Source organism: Dreissena polymorpha, chromosome 1 (genome assembly GCF_020536995.1).
Source record: "Dreissena polymorpha isolate Duluth1 chromosome 1, UMN_Dpol_1.0, whole genome shotgun sequence".
Taxonomy (NCBI): Eukaryota; Metazoa; Mollusca; class Bivalvia; order Myida; family Dreissenidae; genus Dreissena; species Dreissena polymorpha.
The window spans coordinates 136,809,114-136,824,774 of NC_068355.1; the positions used below are offsets into that span (position 1 = coordinate 136,809,114).

The 15,661-nt window shown below is 32.9% G+C and overlaps 2 protein-coding genes across 7 annotated transcripts in view; both read left to right on the forward strand.

Moving 5' to 3' along the window:
- LOC127851275 (histone-lysine N-methyltransferase, H3 lysine-79 specific-like) overlaps positions 1 to 5,673 on the forward strand; it is a 171,549-nt gene extending 165,876 nt beyond the window's left edge. For all 5 annotated transcript variants that reach the window (XM_052384941.1, XM_052384962.1, XM_052384930.1 and 2 more), the window contains exon 4: positions 2,818 to 5,673. In XM_052384941.1, coding sequence (XP_052240901.1) covers positions 2,818 to 2,945 — 128 coding nt within the window. In that variant the 3' untranslated portion in view covers positions 2,946 to 5,673. The remainder of the gene's footprint in view (positions 1 to 2,817) is intronic.
- A 3,790-nt stretch (positions 5,674 to 9,463) lies between these two features.
- LOC127851263 (uncharacterized) overlaps positions 9,464 to 15,661 on the forward strand; it is a 36,939-nt gene continuing 30,741 nt past the window's right edge. Inside the window, exon 1 of one of the 2 annotated variants that reach the window (XM_052384911.1) lies at positions 9,464 to 9,753. In XM_052384911.1, coding sequence (XP_052240871.1) covers positions 9,478 to 9,753 — 276 coding nt within the window. In that variant the 5' untranslated portion in view covers positions 9,464 to 9,477. Of the gene's footprint in view, positions 9,754 to 11,384; positions 11,450 to 15,661 lie in introns of those variants that run through there. The other variant, XM_052384919.1, reaches the window with a different exon arrangement.

The window sequence follows — 15,661 nt, forward strand, 5'->3', positions numbered from 1 at the left end:
AGTGAAAAGCAGAAAGTGACAAAGATTTTAAAGGCTGACAGAAAGCTAATGCAAAGACTTTTCAACGCAGATAATTCAGGGAGAGCCGTAGAAACAGCATCTGTACTAGAACATGAACATTCTGACGTACAGTTTTAAGAACTTCATTAGAGTATACTATTTTAGCTTAAATCTTTTATTTAAAATATTATTTAGCATAATATGCATATAAAACAATACATGTATATATATTTAGACTGTAAAGTAGATCACACATGTTTACTTGTAACTATACTTTCATTGTTTAAAGTCTGGTAATTGTATTGATAGGATAATGAAGAAATAATTTTGGTTCTTATTATAAAAAGTTGTCATATTATAAAACGCAATAAGTATTGAAAGTCTAAAAATGAACAGTGTTTTCTTTTAATTTAGGTGACGTAATTTACAAAGTAAGGAACATTCACTTTAGATACAACAGACAAATACTCTTTTCATCATCAAAGTATCCCTCTCTCATTGAAAAGTTACTTACAAATATATAATTCAGGGATCTTTGGTTGGTTTCAGCATACACTTCAATTTACGCTCCATACGGGTTATAAAAGTGCACTTGATGACCTTTGACCTACTTATGAAAAGCCAAAATCAGTTTTAAAATGAGATAACCTTTCAAGTATCAAATGTAAGTCAGTTCAGGATTAAAATCAGTCATAGTATCTGATATTTCACCATTTTGGCAATGTTACCTCAATTTTTAAAGTAAATTGCACTCATTGACCTTTTGACCTAAATACAGGGTCAACAAGCATCCCAGAGTGTGACATCCTCTCCAGAAGTTTTAAAAAATGTATTTGCAATCATTATAACAAAAAAGGAAGCCATGCCTAAGAAATGCCATCAGATGTCAGATTTCAGGAATTTTTTGGCCAATAGTTTTGACCAATATAAAATATGATATTCTTCTTTGTAACAAATAACTCATTCAAAGTTTGACAAAATGTTTTAGTTTCAAGATGTATTTTAAATAGTTTATTAGAACTCAGCATGTTAGGAGGTGGTGGCTCTCTTTTTGAATGTTTTGTGTTTTCTTGATAGTCATTAACCCTTTCCCACTGAGAGGTGAAGTAAAAATGGCTATGTGCAAACAGGATAAAACCAGAACAGCATTCCAGTTACTCGAAGTCTGTTAAGCTTTTATGCTGTTTCTGCTCATCAGTATCTTAAGGTTGGAAATGAAGCCTTTTAAACTTGAATTTAGTTTTAAAAAAGGGTCTTTAATTAAATTCAACTTTTTAAGGGACTACAAAAGCGTCAAAATGCTTATCTAAGTGGTAAAGGGTTAACTTTATTATATCATATCATCTAGCATTAGTTTATATTGTAAGGTTCTCAATATCTCCAGGCAAATATTGTCAAATATTATTAACTTCAATGATATTAAATGGACTTTGCTTAGACATAAGAACTTTTGATTTTTTGTAAAATTCAATATACTTACGTTTAGAACATAATTTCAAATGCTGTAAACATGTTTTGTTGTTTATGTTTATTATGATGATATTTGATTCTGTTTGTTCAACAAACAAGCACATTGGTAATTGTTTTATTTTAAAATTTAATATTGTAGGTCAAATAAGAAACTGTTCAATTCATCATAAGAACATTAGGTCATGTGTTTCCTAGAATGTATTTTCAAACTGTCATTTATAAAACCAGCTAATAATTATGCTACACTGGGTCTAAACCATGTCAGTATTCATCTAGGAATTAGCTTCTTCAATATTTTTCTATAGACAAATACATCTAATTGAATTTGTATCCACTTAACAGCAAAATATTAATGGGAATGTGTGATAAAGCTGTGAAAAACTTATTGCTGTCTTGGTGGGTAGGCTATTCACTCCCTTCCAAAGACCTATCAATATACATGTGTATATTGATAGGTCTTTGCTCCCTTCATGTTGTGCTGTTGTATCAAACATTTTGCATTGGTGTGAATCAGTGCATACAACAATTCTTATTGGCAAATGAACAGTGAAATTGAAAGCTCTCGTCAATGTATTTCTGCATGAGTAACCTAATAATTGAATGTTAGCAAATATGAAAAATATCCCAATAATGTCAAAGAGTAAAAATAAAGAGATTATGTATTGCTTTAGGGCATAAACATATCTCAACTTAAATGTTTGTGGTAATGCTGCATATGCCACACATTTAACATGAAGAAGAAAGGAAAAGAGTGTTAGATAAACTTAAGTTAGGATGTTTCTGGAACTCAGTACCGAGATTGAGCCTTGTTTGGGGAAAATGCATGTGGTAAAGTGTTATCCAAGATAAGCCTGTGCAGTCCTCACAGGCTAATCAGGGGTGACACTATATGGCTTTCATGGAATTTTTGGTTTAAAGGAGGTCTTTTCTAAACGAAAATGCAGTTTAAGCAGAAAGTGTTGTCCCTGTTAAATCTTTGCAGACTGCATAGGCTGATATTGGACAATGCTTTAAGCAGATGCATAAGGCCATTTTTTCCCAGAAACTTATGAAACATAATGGGCCTTAATTCACTCAAAATTTAAAATCAAAACTACCTTACTTATGTGTCTAGTTTCCTGTGCGAAACACAAGCAACATAAGTTTCTTTTTCAGCCACATTTTAACTACAATGATTTCACAATAAAATTTAAATACATTTTTTAGCCAAAAATATGACTGATACTAAAATGAGCATGGAACTGTTGTGTCATCTTAACCTATTTAAATAAGATTCATGGTTGCCCACTCAACACTCAATTTATTATTCAATTATTATCTAACTAATATCTTTGTTTCTGATTTCAGCAGTCCTCAAGGTTCTGGAGGGAGGTGTCAAGTCACAGATGAGCGCACACGGGAGTCGCGCCCGAATACTCTCCAACCCCCTGACCATACTGGATGTGGCCAATAACAAACCTGGGGTCTGGGTTTGAATAATGGATGTCCGGCCTAGAAAAAACTAATGTCTGGGTTTTAAACCTTGAACCGGACATTCTGATTTGGCCAAGGACTAGGGTTTGAGTCCTAGAGATGGCAAACAACAAATCTGGTGTCTGGTTCAAATTCAAGAGGTGGCAAACAACAAACCTCTTGCCTCGGTATAAATCCTGATATCTGGCTAAGAACAAGTCTAGTATCTGGGTTTGAATTCTTGAAAGCACAAACAACAAATCTGGCATCTGGGTCGAATGAAGAGGTGTCCAACAACAACCTGACATCTTGGTTTAAGTCAAGAGGTAGACAACAAAAACATGACATCTGGTTCAAATTCAATAAGTGGTCAACAACAAACCTGACGTCTGAGTTTGAATCCTGGTTCATCTGGAGTTGAAATGCTATGACTAATTTTGAAGTCTAGGTTTAAAACCTGTACCTTGCTAGGCACAAATTTTGTTTTCTGGGCTGGAATCTTTGAATGAGCCTCAAACATGTATTATGAAGCCTAAGCCCCATTAATTTTTGCTGCTATGCTTGATGGTGATATGAATTAGAAGATTTTAAAACTGTTGAATTACTTCTTGCGCAAAATTATTTTTTTCACTGTATGACTTAGCTCCATAATTGATCTGAACATACTTAATTTAACTTCCACTAGAGCTTGGTTATTGTGTAATTATTAGCATCATTTTAGCAAGTATGCTAGCTAATCCAGATTTAGTCAAGAAATTTTGTAACAAAGATAAAACAAAGAAATATATATCATATATCCGAAGTATAGACTTGTAAGTGAACAAAGTTATTTTGGGTTGTTAAAATATAATTGCCTTTATAACTATGTTTTACTGATAAATAAAAAAAAATAAGTTTACTAATCAGTGATTACATGGGATATTAAGTGTGTTGTAATTGTTCTCATTTACAGGCTGGATCTGAATTTAAATTTGATATTAATGGAAAGCGTGTAAATTATTTACATCATTGAGTTGTATTTATTTATTTCAAAGTCTGAACACCTTCTTTGATATTTGTTGGTTTAAAGTTTTATACTGTTCTTTTTAAGACTTTTGTCTGGTATTTTAATTCCTTATTTAATTTATAAAAGACACTTTATAATAGAGTATGAAGTTGTTGTTGTTTTTTAATTTAGGAAAAGGAATCCATTCAAGAGCCTTGTTTCTTACAATAAATATTTCTGTGTGCTAGCAGAGAGCTTTTAATAAACAAAGTGAGTATATACTGGTTGAAATGTATTTTATACTGCGATAGTAAACTTGAAATGTGTTGCTTCAATATAATTATATCAAGCAATTAATTAATGTAACCTGTTAAAATTTTGAAGTGCGTTGTGTCGAGGTTGAAATGAAGTTTCATAGAAACAAAAAGATACTTTTAGTTAATATGTTGCCATGCTTGCCTTTTAATGTTTATTTGCAGGAAAGGTTCACAGCCCTGTTTTGTGAATTTTAGGAGAAATTGGCATGGGGAAATAAATGGTAATTGTTAAATTGTTTTATTTTTCATGTAAATCTGAATTCTAGTTTGTTAATTTGCTTTAAACATTATACATTATTGTAATTTAACAATACTAAGGGGAATGTTTATCTTAAATTAGGGGAAATTTAAACACTATTATATTCCTCATTAAATCAAAATATTTAAAAAGAAAACAAGTCATTTTGTTAGTTTTATTGTAAATTATCTGTGAAAGAATACCACAAAATACCACAAGATTGTGCTTTTTGTGACAGTGCTGCATGTTGGAGTGAATTTTATGCATACACTTTTTATCCAGATGTTTACCAATCATTCATGTTTGTATATTCTTAGTCTACTATTAGCGATGTTATGTTTAAATTAAACAACAAAACACATTATGTTTTTCTTAACCTTCCTATAGCATAAAAATGGATTTGGAACACATAAATTGCGTTTAAAGAACTTATTAAAAGCCTTAATTTTTTCAAAAATAAACAAATTAATATTTGTGCTACTTTTTGTAATTGTTGCTTGTGCTGTTAAATAATTATTATTTAAAACAATTGAGTACTGGATCTGTAATGTTCACAGGAGAGTATATTAAATTATTAACTAGCATTTTGGAACAGATAAATTATTATCCCCCGCCATAGGCGGAGGGATATTGTTTTGGCGTTGTCCGTCCGTCTGTCCGTCCGTCTTTCCGTCCATCCGGCACTTTTGTGTCTGGAGCCATATCTTGGAAGTGCTTTGGCAGATTTCATTGAAACTTGGTATGAGTATATATATAGATAAGAGGATGATGCACCCCAAATGGCATTGTACGCCATTGGATAATAACGGAGTTATGGCCCTTTGTATCTAGAAATGCTTTTTTGAGTGTCAAACACTTGTTTCCAGATGCATATTGGCGGGGATATCAATTCAACGAATTTGCTTGTTAAATGTAAATCCTGCTTAAGAAAAAGTAAATTAACTTTCAAAATGCATTGATTTTTCTTTGAACTTGGGCTTGCAACTATTGCTAGTAACAAATGGAGGCAAATGCAGATTATTGTAATTCTTGAGTTCTACTACAAAGCTAATGTGATGAAAGGTGTACTTTATGATTTTAAGCTCATCTGAGCATAAAGTGCACAAGGTGAGATATTGGGATCATCCTATGTTCTGCGTCCATCACTGTGCTGTGTGCGGCGTCTATTTTTAGCTCATTACCATTCTAGAGGCCACTCTTGTATTCCAATATTGATGTTTGTCTGGATAATATATAGACTAAGTTAGAATCTGGTAGACAACAGACATGAATCCCAAAACTAGGTCACCAGGTCAAATCTTATTAAAACCTTGTTTTCACGAATCAGGCCACATTTACAACTTTATCTGAATGAAACTTGGTCAGAGTTTTTATCTTGTCATTATCTAGGCAAAGTTCTAAATAAATTTGTTTTGCTTGGAGAAAAAATAAAGTCATCAGATAAAGTTTTCAACAAGTAGTATAATTTGATATCAGGTGAGTGCTCTAGGACCAGCATAGTCCTCTTGTTTTTATAAATTGCTTCATACTGCATACACATGTATATGATTACCATATATTAGTCATTCCTTTAATGTAATCTTCCATTCCAGTATATGTTTTATAATTTAAACCGTTTCCATGGATTGTATGACTGTATTCATTCCCATTTATTCCATTAGTATTTTCATGTATTCTGACATTATGAATTTATTTACTTTATTTTTTCTTGAAAGGTTGGTTATTGGTAACTATAGTGAGAGTATTGATCTATATTATTAATACTTACCAGTAGTTTTCCAAATGCAAGTTAATTGTTCTATCTAATCTTGTATTCATCTCTTTAGAGTTTATATGTCCAAGATTTGATACACCTATTTATATTATCTAGCTTGCATTTAATGGTACATCTTTATGAACAAATCTGAGTAACAGCATCTACTTTAATTGCAAAATAGATTTAAACTTATGACATAATTGATACAATATTTTTGTCATTGTTCGCCCCATTGGTGCAAAAAGGTAACAAAAATGGTTTGACATTTGAGATGTTTTTTAGTTAAGACAAGTCTTGTTTTATTTTTTTTTAATACTTTCTTTGTTATTCAGTTTTAGAAAAAATAGTTTAAATAGTTTAATATGAATTTTGATGGTTTTTATGGAACTTTGTTGCCAGTTTTCTTAATTACTACATAAGCATTTCCTGATTACAAATATGCTATTTTACTACTATTTTTGTGTATACACATCAAATAAACATGTATATACACATCAAATATACATGTATATACCGGTTTGCGTAATGTTGAGTGTTAATGATAATGTATATAATGTCATGGGTACTGTGCAATTGCATTGTTTAATAAATATAAAAATAAATATTTTATAGCAGATAATCATGCTGTGTTTGTTTTGTTTTGTTGTTGTTCTTGATTATTTTTCAATGAAAAAAGATAAAGAAACAGGCTTAAACATAAACTTGTATCTGTGTACAGAACTTTTAAATAACATAAGATTTTGTATGTTTATGACTGTAATAAGATTGATTCCCCAAACTTTAAGTGAAGAGTTTACACATTCTCAACTTACAGCAAGAATGAAAACCTCCAGTACAATACAAAAATAATTTTGGATATGATGACTCAGAATTTCATTCATGCAGTTCACTATTTGAGCCATGAATTGACCGAATGTTATTATTAAATACAATCTGAATGTCTATAAACTTCATATATTTTTGAGATGGCATCACATCTTAACAAAACTGGCCTTTTATTGTCAAGATAAAATTAGGTAACCTTAATGTTGCTGTAAGTTACAATACAAATTGCCCTTCTCTGTTATGATGCAATACAAACTGTTTCCTTCTGATGAAGACCGACATCGAATCAAAGCTTATTGGCAGAGTTCCTGCTGGCTCAAACAATCTTGTTGTCACTAATTTTTGCCACTTAAAAAGTTGTTGTCATTTGGTGTTCAGTCATTGAGACTTGTATCTTCTTAAACAAGATAAATGTCTTATAAAATCACCAATATAGAAAAACTGCCACCATTTTTGCGTTTTTGTTGCCTTTGGCAACTATGGCAATCGCCAGTGGGAACACTGATTGTATTAATCATATACGTTTGTAAGTGTTCCAAAATGTTTTATTGTTTACAAGAATTCCACGATTGACCTCTAGATTTGAAAGGATAAGTTATTGTGATTATTGGAACTAGCTTACAGTATATGTGTTACGTGTACCAAGCTCATTTGTTACGAATATTCTTAAGCTTAATCTTTAGTAAATAATAATTTGTTTGATTTTACCATATGTAAAAATGGCACTTCATAGGCTTGTTCATTCAGTTGTTGGTTGTAGTTATGTGAATATGCTCACTTAATGCAACCACTCTATTGAGACCATGAAACCTTTTTTCACTTTATAGCAGACACCTGTATGAAATGTTCCGCCCGGAATCGGCAGGGAATGAGCTTAGCACGTTACCAGAGTGCATAATTGCTTTACACATAGCTAGATTTTGTATCAACAGTCAGTCCAAGGACACTTATTGGGCCCATGACAATTAATTGTAGCTGAGCAATTGTTATGAAGTGCATATCAATCATTGATACCAGTAATGAAGAGCTCCGACAAAGTGTATTTGATGTGTGTACTCATTTTAGTTTGAAATTTAAATCTCAACAGAGGCTCAGGTTGTTGTTGTTTTTTAAATGTGATTGTATCTGTGTTTATTTTAAACAGTTATATCAATATTTCATTTGTACTTGATAAATATATGAATTATTAGAGGGATTATGCATAAGAGACTATATTTTGGGGTTATAACATCAATTACATTGTATGTCCCTTTTAGTTCCAAAATTTGGTGATAGCTGTAAGAGAGAAGAATATATATTTTGTTAATTCGAATCAAACAATGAATTATTGTTAATAAAAATCAAATCCAGTAAACTCTCTACAACATAATTATAGTAAACAGGGACAAGTTTACTTATAAAACATGACAATACAAGATGTGTTTGTGAAACACAATGTCCCCCTATATGATGTTTGACCTTGAAGGATGACCTTGACTCCTATATGATGTTTGACCTTGAAGGATGACCTTGACATTGACCCTTCACCACTCAAAATGTGCAGCTTCATGAGATACACATGCATTTCAAATATAAAATTGCTAGCTTCAATATTGCAGAATTGACATTACATGAGCAATTTTGACCCATATATTTGACCTTGAAGGATGACATTGACCTTGACCTTTTACCACTTAAAATGTGCAGCTCCATGAGATACACATGCATGCCAAATATCAAGTTGCTATCTTCAATATTGCAAAAGTATTCATAAAATAAGCGATTTGGGCCACCTATATTTGACCTCTGACCTTGAAGGATGACCTTGACCTTGACCTTTCACCACTCAAAATGTGCAGCTCCATGAGATACACATGCATGCCAAATATCAAGTTGCTATCTTCAATATTGCAAAAGAACTCATAAAATGAGCGATTTTGGCCACATATTTTTGACATCTGACCTTGAAGGATGACCTTGACCTTGACCTTACACCACTCAAAATGTGCAGCTCCATGAGATACACATGCATGCCAAATATCAAGTTGCTATCTTGAATATTGAAATACTGCAAAAGTGTACATTAAATGAGCGATTTTGACCCATATATTTGACCTTCGACCTTGAAGGATGACCTTGACCTTTCACCACTCAAAATGTGCAGCTCCATGAGATACATATGCATGCCAAATATCAAGTTGCTATCTTCAATATTGCAAAAGTTATTGCAAATGTTAAAGTTGGCGCAAACCAACCAACCAACCAACCAACCAACAGACCAACAGACAGGGCAAAAACAATATGTCCCCCACTACTATAGTGGGGGACATAAAAAGAAAATTGCCCAACTGGTCTTGGTAGTTTCGTCTCCTAGACCGTTTAGTCCAATTATCCGTTTTGTTCTACTGTACGAATGGTAACCACACTGAAGGCTGCCGAGAACCAAACAATAAACATGGCTGACAAAGTCTTGCAGAACAAAATATTACGAATTTTAAACATGAGACCTAAGAAAGCCGAAAGTTTGACCAAACTAGTACAAAGCTTACGTGTACCTAAAAAATCCGTCAATGTACAGTTATATTATATGGCACGGAAAGGCCTCGTTGATAAAATAACCGATTCGCCACCTGTTTGGGCAGTGGGGAATTCTACAGGAAGTCAACTTTCACTTTCGAATTTTGCAGAAGGAAGGGCTTTGCGATCAAGAACTAAACGATCTGCTAGAAAGGTATACATAACTGGCAAGTTTAAAAAGTATTTTATTGAAACCTTTAAGTTCTAGCACCTAAAGTTTTAAGCTAATGTAGTATTTTGAAAGGTCATGAGTCATTGCAAAGCCTACCATCACTATCCTAAATTGACCAGTCGCCAAATCCGCCCACATTTTGTCGTTCAGCCAATCAGATATCGATTTTTCACACACCCCTCAGCAACGCTTATCTGGCCGCCATTTTGTCCGACAAACAAAGCGTGTTGTACATATGGAATGGACGTAATTTTTAAGAGTTTACACAGATTTTATATCAAATGCATGATCATTACTGTTCGATCATTATTCAAAATTGTAGGTGCTATACATACTTTATAAAAGGTTATTATTTTATGTTTATTTCTTGAACATATGAACGAGTAATGAGAAAACAAACACAATACATAGTTTAACCACACCAGGTGTGTGTTCTATAAAACGATTATACCGTTTGATGCACAATATTGTTAAGCAGTTTGGGCAACATAATAATTGCCACACATGCTTATTAAACTCAGCGTAATTGTCGATGATTAATAAATAACAGTATGTTGCGTGGATCTCAGAATGAATGAACATTAAGACATTGTTAGGTACTGTACAGAAGAAAAGAAATATTTAATTACTTAAATGATTTCCAATTATATATTTATTTTCTGTGGATCATAAACAATGGAAATCATTATAAATTGTTAACTTGAATATTGTTTTAACTAAAGTTAAAACAACAAAAAGCTGATTTCAACACGGCTTAGCTAGCTTAAAGCGACTTCAAGTGTAAAATGTAAGGCCTAACAACAACATCAACAACAACATTTCTAATACAACATAGGCCTATATTGATACGGGGAGAAATGTGAAAATTGCAATTAACATATAAGGGCCATCTTGCTATAAATAAACAAATGCATAATATGCTAAATGTATTCAATTCTAATGTTCGTGAACAGCACCGTAATACCAAAATTTCATTTTTCGATAGTGAAATGTAGCAGATTCCCATTCAACATAAATGAAATAAAAATGCATATTAGATATATTAATGAAACCACGAAATAAGGCCTGTATTATATTATGGTTACAATCAAAATTTAATTTATATCTTAATTTAAAAAATTGGTGTCTTTTTAAAAATAACACAATAAAACAAAGATCTAAATATTTTTAATAAACAAAAACCCATCATGATATGGATGTGCCATTTGCATTTAATAAAAATATTTTCAAAATTATATATGAATAGCAACCGGATTCACTGCCAGACGATTTTAATACAAGTTCAAAATCAATATGAAATAAATGCTCATTTTTACCACTGATTTTTCATCAACTTCCTATAATATGTATCAGAAACGTTTCTGATAGTTAACTCATTAATTTTGATTACGCCATTTCTCTCTAAAGCATTTATGATTGTATTAAAGTTGTACAAAGCAGTTTAGTTTAGTGTGCGGCTTTAATAAAAAGAGCATGATACATCGTTACAAGTATAGTATTTCACTCACGTAATGCGCTATAATTGCCATCTGCTTGTCGGAGTTTTCTAATCACTAGACCACGTGACTATGTGGGCGAAGCGATCGATAATTTGGCGACTGGTCAATTGCTGAAGAGTTAAGTAAGACAATGAGGGAGGAAATGTGCAGCTGGTGCAGGGTTTCAATCCATAACCAAGGTAACTCAAGAATAGTGTTCTCACCCACACATTTAGATTATTTCTTTTTAATATTTATGTTACGTAGATGAAATTGTGCGCAGCATTTATTTTTTCCAACCTTAAAGCCACACACCTTGAATTGAAATGCATGTTAACCCTTTCCCCGAAAGATGCGTATAATCCCGAGTCTATCGATTCCCCGATACATGCGTTTATTACCGTCTCTATCGATTACCGCATACATGCGAATTTGGCCGTGTCTATCCATTACCCCATAATCCCGTATATTCCCAATGTCCATTTTCAAATGCAAATTCTGATTAATATTGACGACAAAAGTGCTCAAGAAAACTCATTAACACAGACATCCAACATTTTTCTAAAGTATCAAATGAATTTTGGCATATGTTTCTATTTAAAGATTTGATGAAATAGGTGTCCAATCGGGACAAGGATAGTCCAACACGCGTAAATAACTTAATGTGGTGTGCGCGCATCGTGTACAGTTCATGTCCTTTTACAAATTGTAGCAGAAAATAAATACATGTATATGCCCATGATATTTTCGTGTCCAGTGTTGGTCTTGACAAAATGCGCGCGAAAATTGGCGTGGGTGTATTTATTTATACACAAAAACTGCGTAGCGCCGACAACATTGTAAAAGCTTCGTAGTAAATTTCTATTTGAGTATCGGGGTTTTTCGCAAATGATTTTGACATTTTCCTGAATAAAATAAAAGTAATAAACACTGTATCATTTTCATAATTTAGTTCCTTCAATATTGCAACAATTATTGTACTGTATCTGATTGCACGCAAAGTGCAGTGTACAGTTCATATTCTTTTACAACAATCAATTAACAGCGTCATCTATATTTAGATTTTATGCAACATGTACAAGTCATTTTCTGGAAATTGGGAGAAAGTAAAGTGATTTTTCAAAAATAAACCAACGTTTTTTTTCCATTTAATTTGTCATAATTATTAATATTTTGTGTTGTCTGTGTATGTTTGTTTGGTTCCCATTTGTTTTTAGCAAATCTTATGAAAATTAATATCGTAATGGTTAATGTTTAAAGCAAGTCCCGTTTCCGAGATCATATACGAGAATTACTTCGACATGTTAACTGACGTATACAATTATTGTTTTGGCAGACAACACGTGTTTATCTAAAGTTTGTGTTATTGTAATACACAGGATATTGGATTATCGCTGCTTGATTGAGCAATAAAACAAAGACGCAGTCGGCAGTTTTCAGTAGGCCTTTTGTACTGACCAACATAATAATTAATAGTGCACGTGCTTATCTAATATTTAGGGATAAAACACACGGGATACTAGACACTTTGTGCTTGTTTGGGCCATAAAACGCAATCCCGGTGGCTTTTTTCAGTAGCACACGTGTCCAGAAACTAATGAGTTCGGGTAATAAAGCACAGAGATTATGATCTGAAAACTGCATGGAGCCTGGAATGAAACAAAATGCCGACAAATCAAAAGATTAACCGCCTTATGTTTCAGTATTTATTGTCAATAAAACACTGAATACAATTATGTTTTACTTGAAAAAAGTGTGGCTTTGTTGTTCATTTAACATCATGCGTTGTTTAGAATACAAACTTAAAATTTATATGGTTGGAAGGAGAATTTATTTCTCTACAATATTTACATTGACACAAATGATGTGAAATGCAAGGAACTAAGTGAAAATTAAGCCTAAACAAGACAGGTGTAACAGTTAAGAAATTTTCCAATATTTTCCAAATAACCCTATTGAGATGATGTAGTCAGGCTTATCAGATGTATATGGAGTCACTGTTATCAGAACAGCAGGACTGGTATTGGCCTGGGGTGGCAAATCAGATAAGGGGTCTATCAGGGAAAGGGTTAAGGTTCATGGGGGGGGGGGATAAACTTCATTAAAACTTCGCTTTGGTTTTTAGCATAGGTGCGTTTACGCACCTATGCTTATGGTATATACCACATTTCGAAAATCCACATCGATCGGTTGCCCTTTATGAAGCCTTACCTGATTAAAAATCAGACGAAATATCTGTTTAATTTAGTATATGGTCATTCTTACAATTTTTTTTTTGGAAACGTTTTTCTAACGTTTTCTTCCAAGAATATTGCTGACACCGTTTTTAGTGAATTTTTATAAGACCGTTTTATGTTAAAAAATCTTCTTATAACCTAAAACAAATTTCGTTCGTAAAACAATTCTATCTGCACTATAAATCTCAATCTCCTACGCAGTGGCCTCCCTTATACTAGAAGTTACTGACCGGGCGAAGCAAGGGAAGTAACTTCTGTGAGGAGTTTCTATAAAAATCTGCATTCAGAAATCTGTATTCAGAACTCAATCTGTTGTGCACGTCTGCATCTAACGCTTACCACAAGTTTTACGACAAATTCTTGACGCAGACAAATAGGGTAGCGTCTATTTTCATTTGTGAAAAGAATAGTTCGCTACAGATCTGGCCATGCTTAAATTTTAAAAGGCTTGGGTAATTATTTTTCATAAGCGTTTCAAACACCAGGGCCGTGGTACCCAGGATTTTTTTACTGGGGGGGCCCAACCGGGTCGCCCCTCCCTATATATATTCTTTTTTTAATTTCGCACTTTGCAAGGTGAATTTTAATGCTTATAAAAACCGTATTTTGTGATATGAATTAATGGAATATAACAAGTAAATCAGCACATTTCGGAAGTCTTAAGCTTTAAACATTGGTGTGAATTCACAACAATATTAAAAGCTTTAGATTTCCGGAACTTACAGGTTTAAACTGACGATTATCCACATCAACTCTCGTATTGCTTCCACCATTTTTTTCACAAATCAATAACATCACAGGTTTTTTTTAATCTGATTTTTTGGGAAAGACCTTGCTTTTTATGAGGAAAATAATTGCGCAAAACGGCTTATTTTTTGGGGAAAAAATGAAAGTCTTTAATAATCAATTTAACATATTTTACTGTTTTCAAACAAATTCAAGGAAATAGATAATTTAATTATACAATATTTTTCTACACTGGATCAGGTTAACTTATATAATGAGATCGATTTGTTGATTCAATTTTCATTTTTTTTTCCAACGAGCCATTAATAGGCTAATATTACTCAATTCTCGGTACTCAATTATTTTAAATACTGAATTCTGCCAAATTCTTATCTGTTGCTTGGCAAATTTATTAATCTGTTTTTCTTTTAAACAAACATGTTAACTATCTCATCGTAGTCTTTTTCAGTGATTTCCTTTCAAAAATTATAAATACGCAGTTTTAATACCTTTGTCAGTGTTTTTGTTCCGGTTCAAATTCAGGGCCCTATTCTCAATGCAAAAAGTATATATTGGGACCTAAAAATTCCCAATAAAAGGTTTAAAAAAAGAACAATTAAACTTTTAGAAGAGAAAAATACGTCTAGGGCCTTCTCAAAGAAGGAAAAAAACCTGCGTCGGCAATTATCAGACCATAGTCTACGACCTCCTGTAGCAGTTGCTTCCCTTCGCTGCAGTTATCAAAATACATGTTTCATCAACCATCGATAGATGAAGCATTCATGATCACAATGGGGGACTGATCGGGGATGTGTGTACAAGGCGATAAGAAAACACTGCCTAGAGGCTTATCTCGATTGGCAAGCGTTAATCCCCTTGTTTATCAGGGACAATAAAACATAGCTGCTCTTTTGTTTTGAGGGAAAGTGTACTGTGGGCCCTTGCACGAGAGAAAAAATTGCAGTGGGCCGATCATTAAAAAAAATCATAGTTCGACAGCCAGCTGGGGGGGCCTGGGCCCATGGGCTGGGTACGGGCCTGAACACTGATGTAAATGGAAAGATTATCTATTTAAATAGTCAGTAATTGTTTGAAATTATTGATTTGAGAAATTCGCGGATGGCGATATCGAAATACATTATACCACGTGACGCCATTCTTCCCTGTATCTTGCACCTATGCTTTTAACGCCATCGGCGCTCTCGTTCTTCATTTAATGTGGTACAATATGGTCAAACTATGTATCATTTTAAAACTTAAGACGGATTGAATAACATAAACATATTTTTGACATTCAATATTTGTGTGCTTTATTCATATTTTGGTTTAAAACCAATACATTTTCACACTAATTTACAAAATCTCAATCTAAAGTTAGTAAGGATATGCACTACCTTAAGTTGAATAAATACAAAGCTATATACATATACAAGGACATGTTAGCAACAT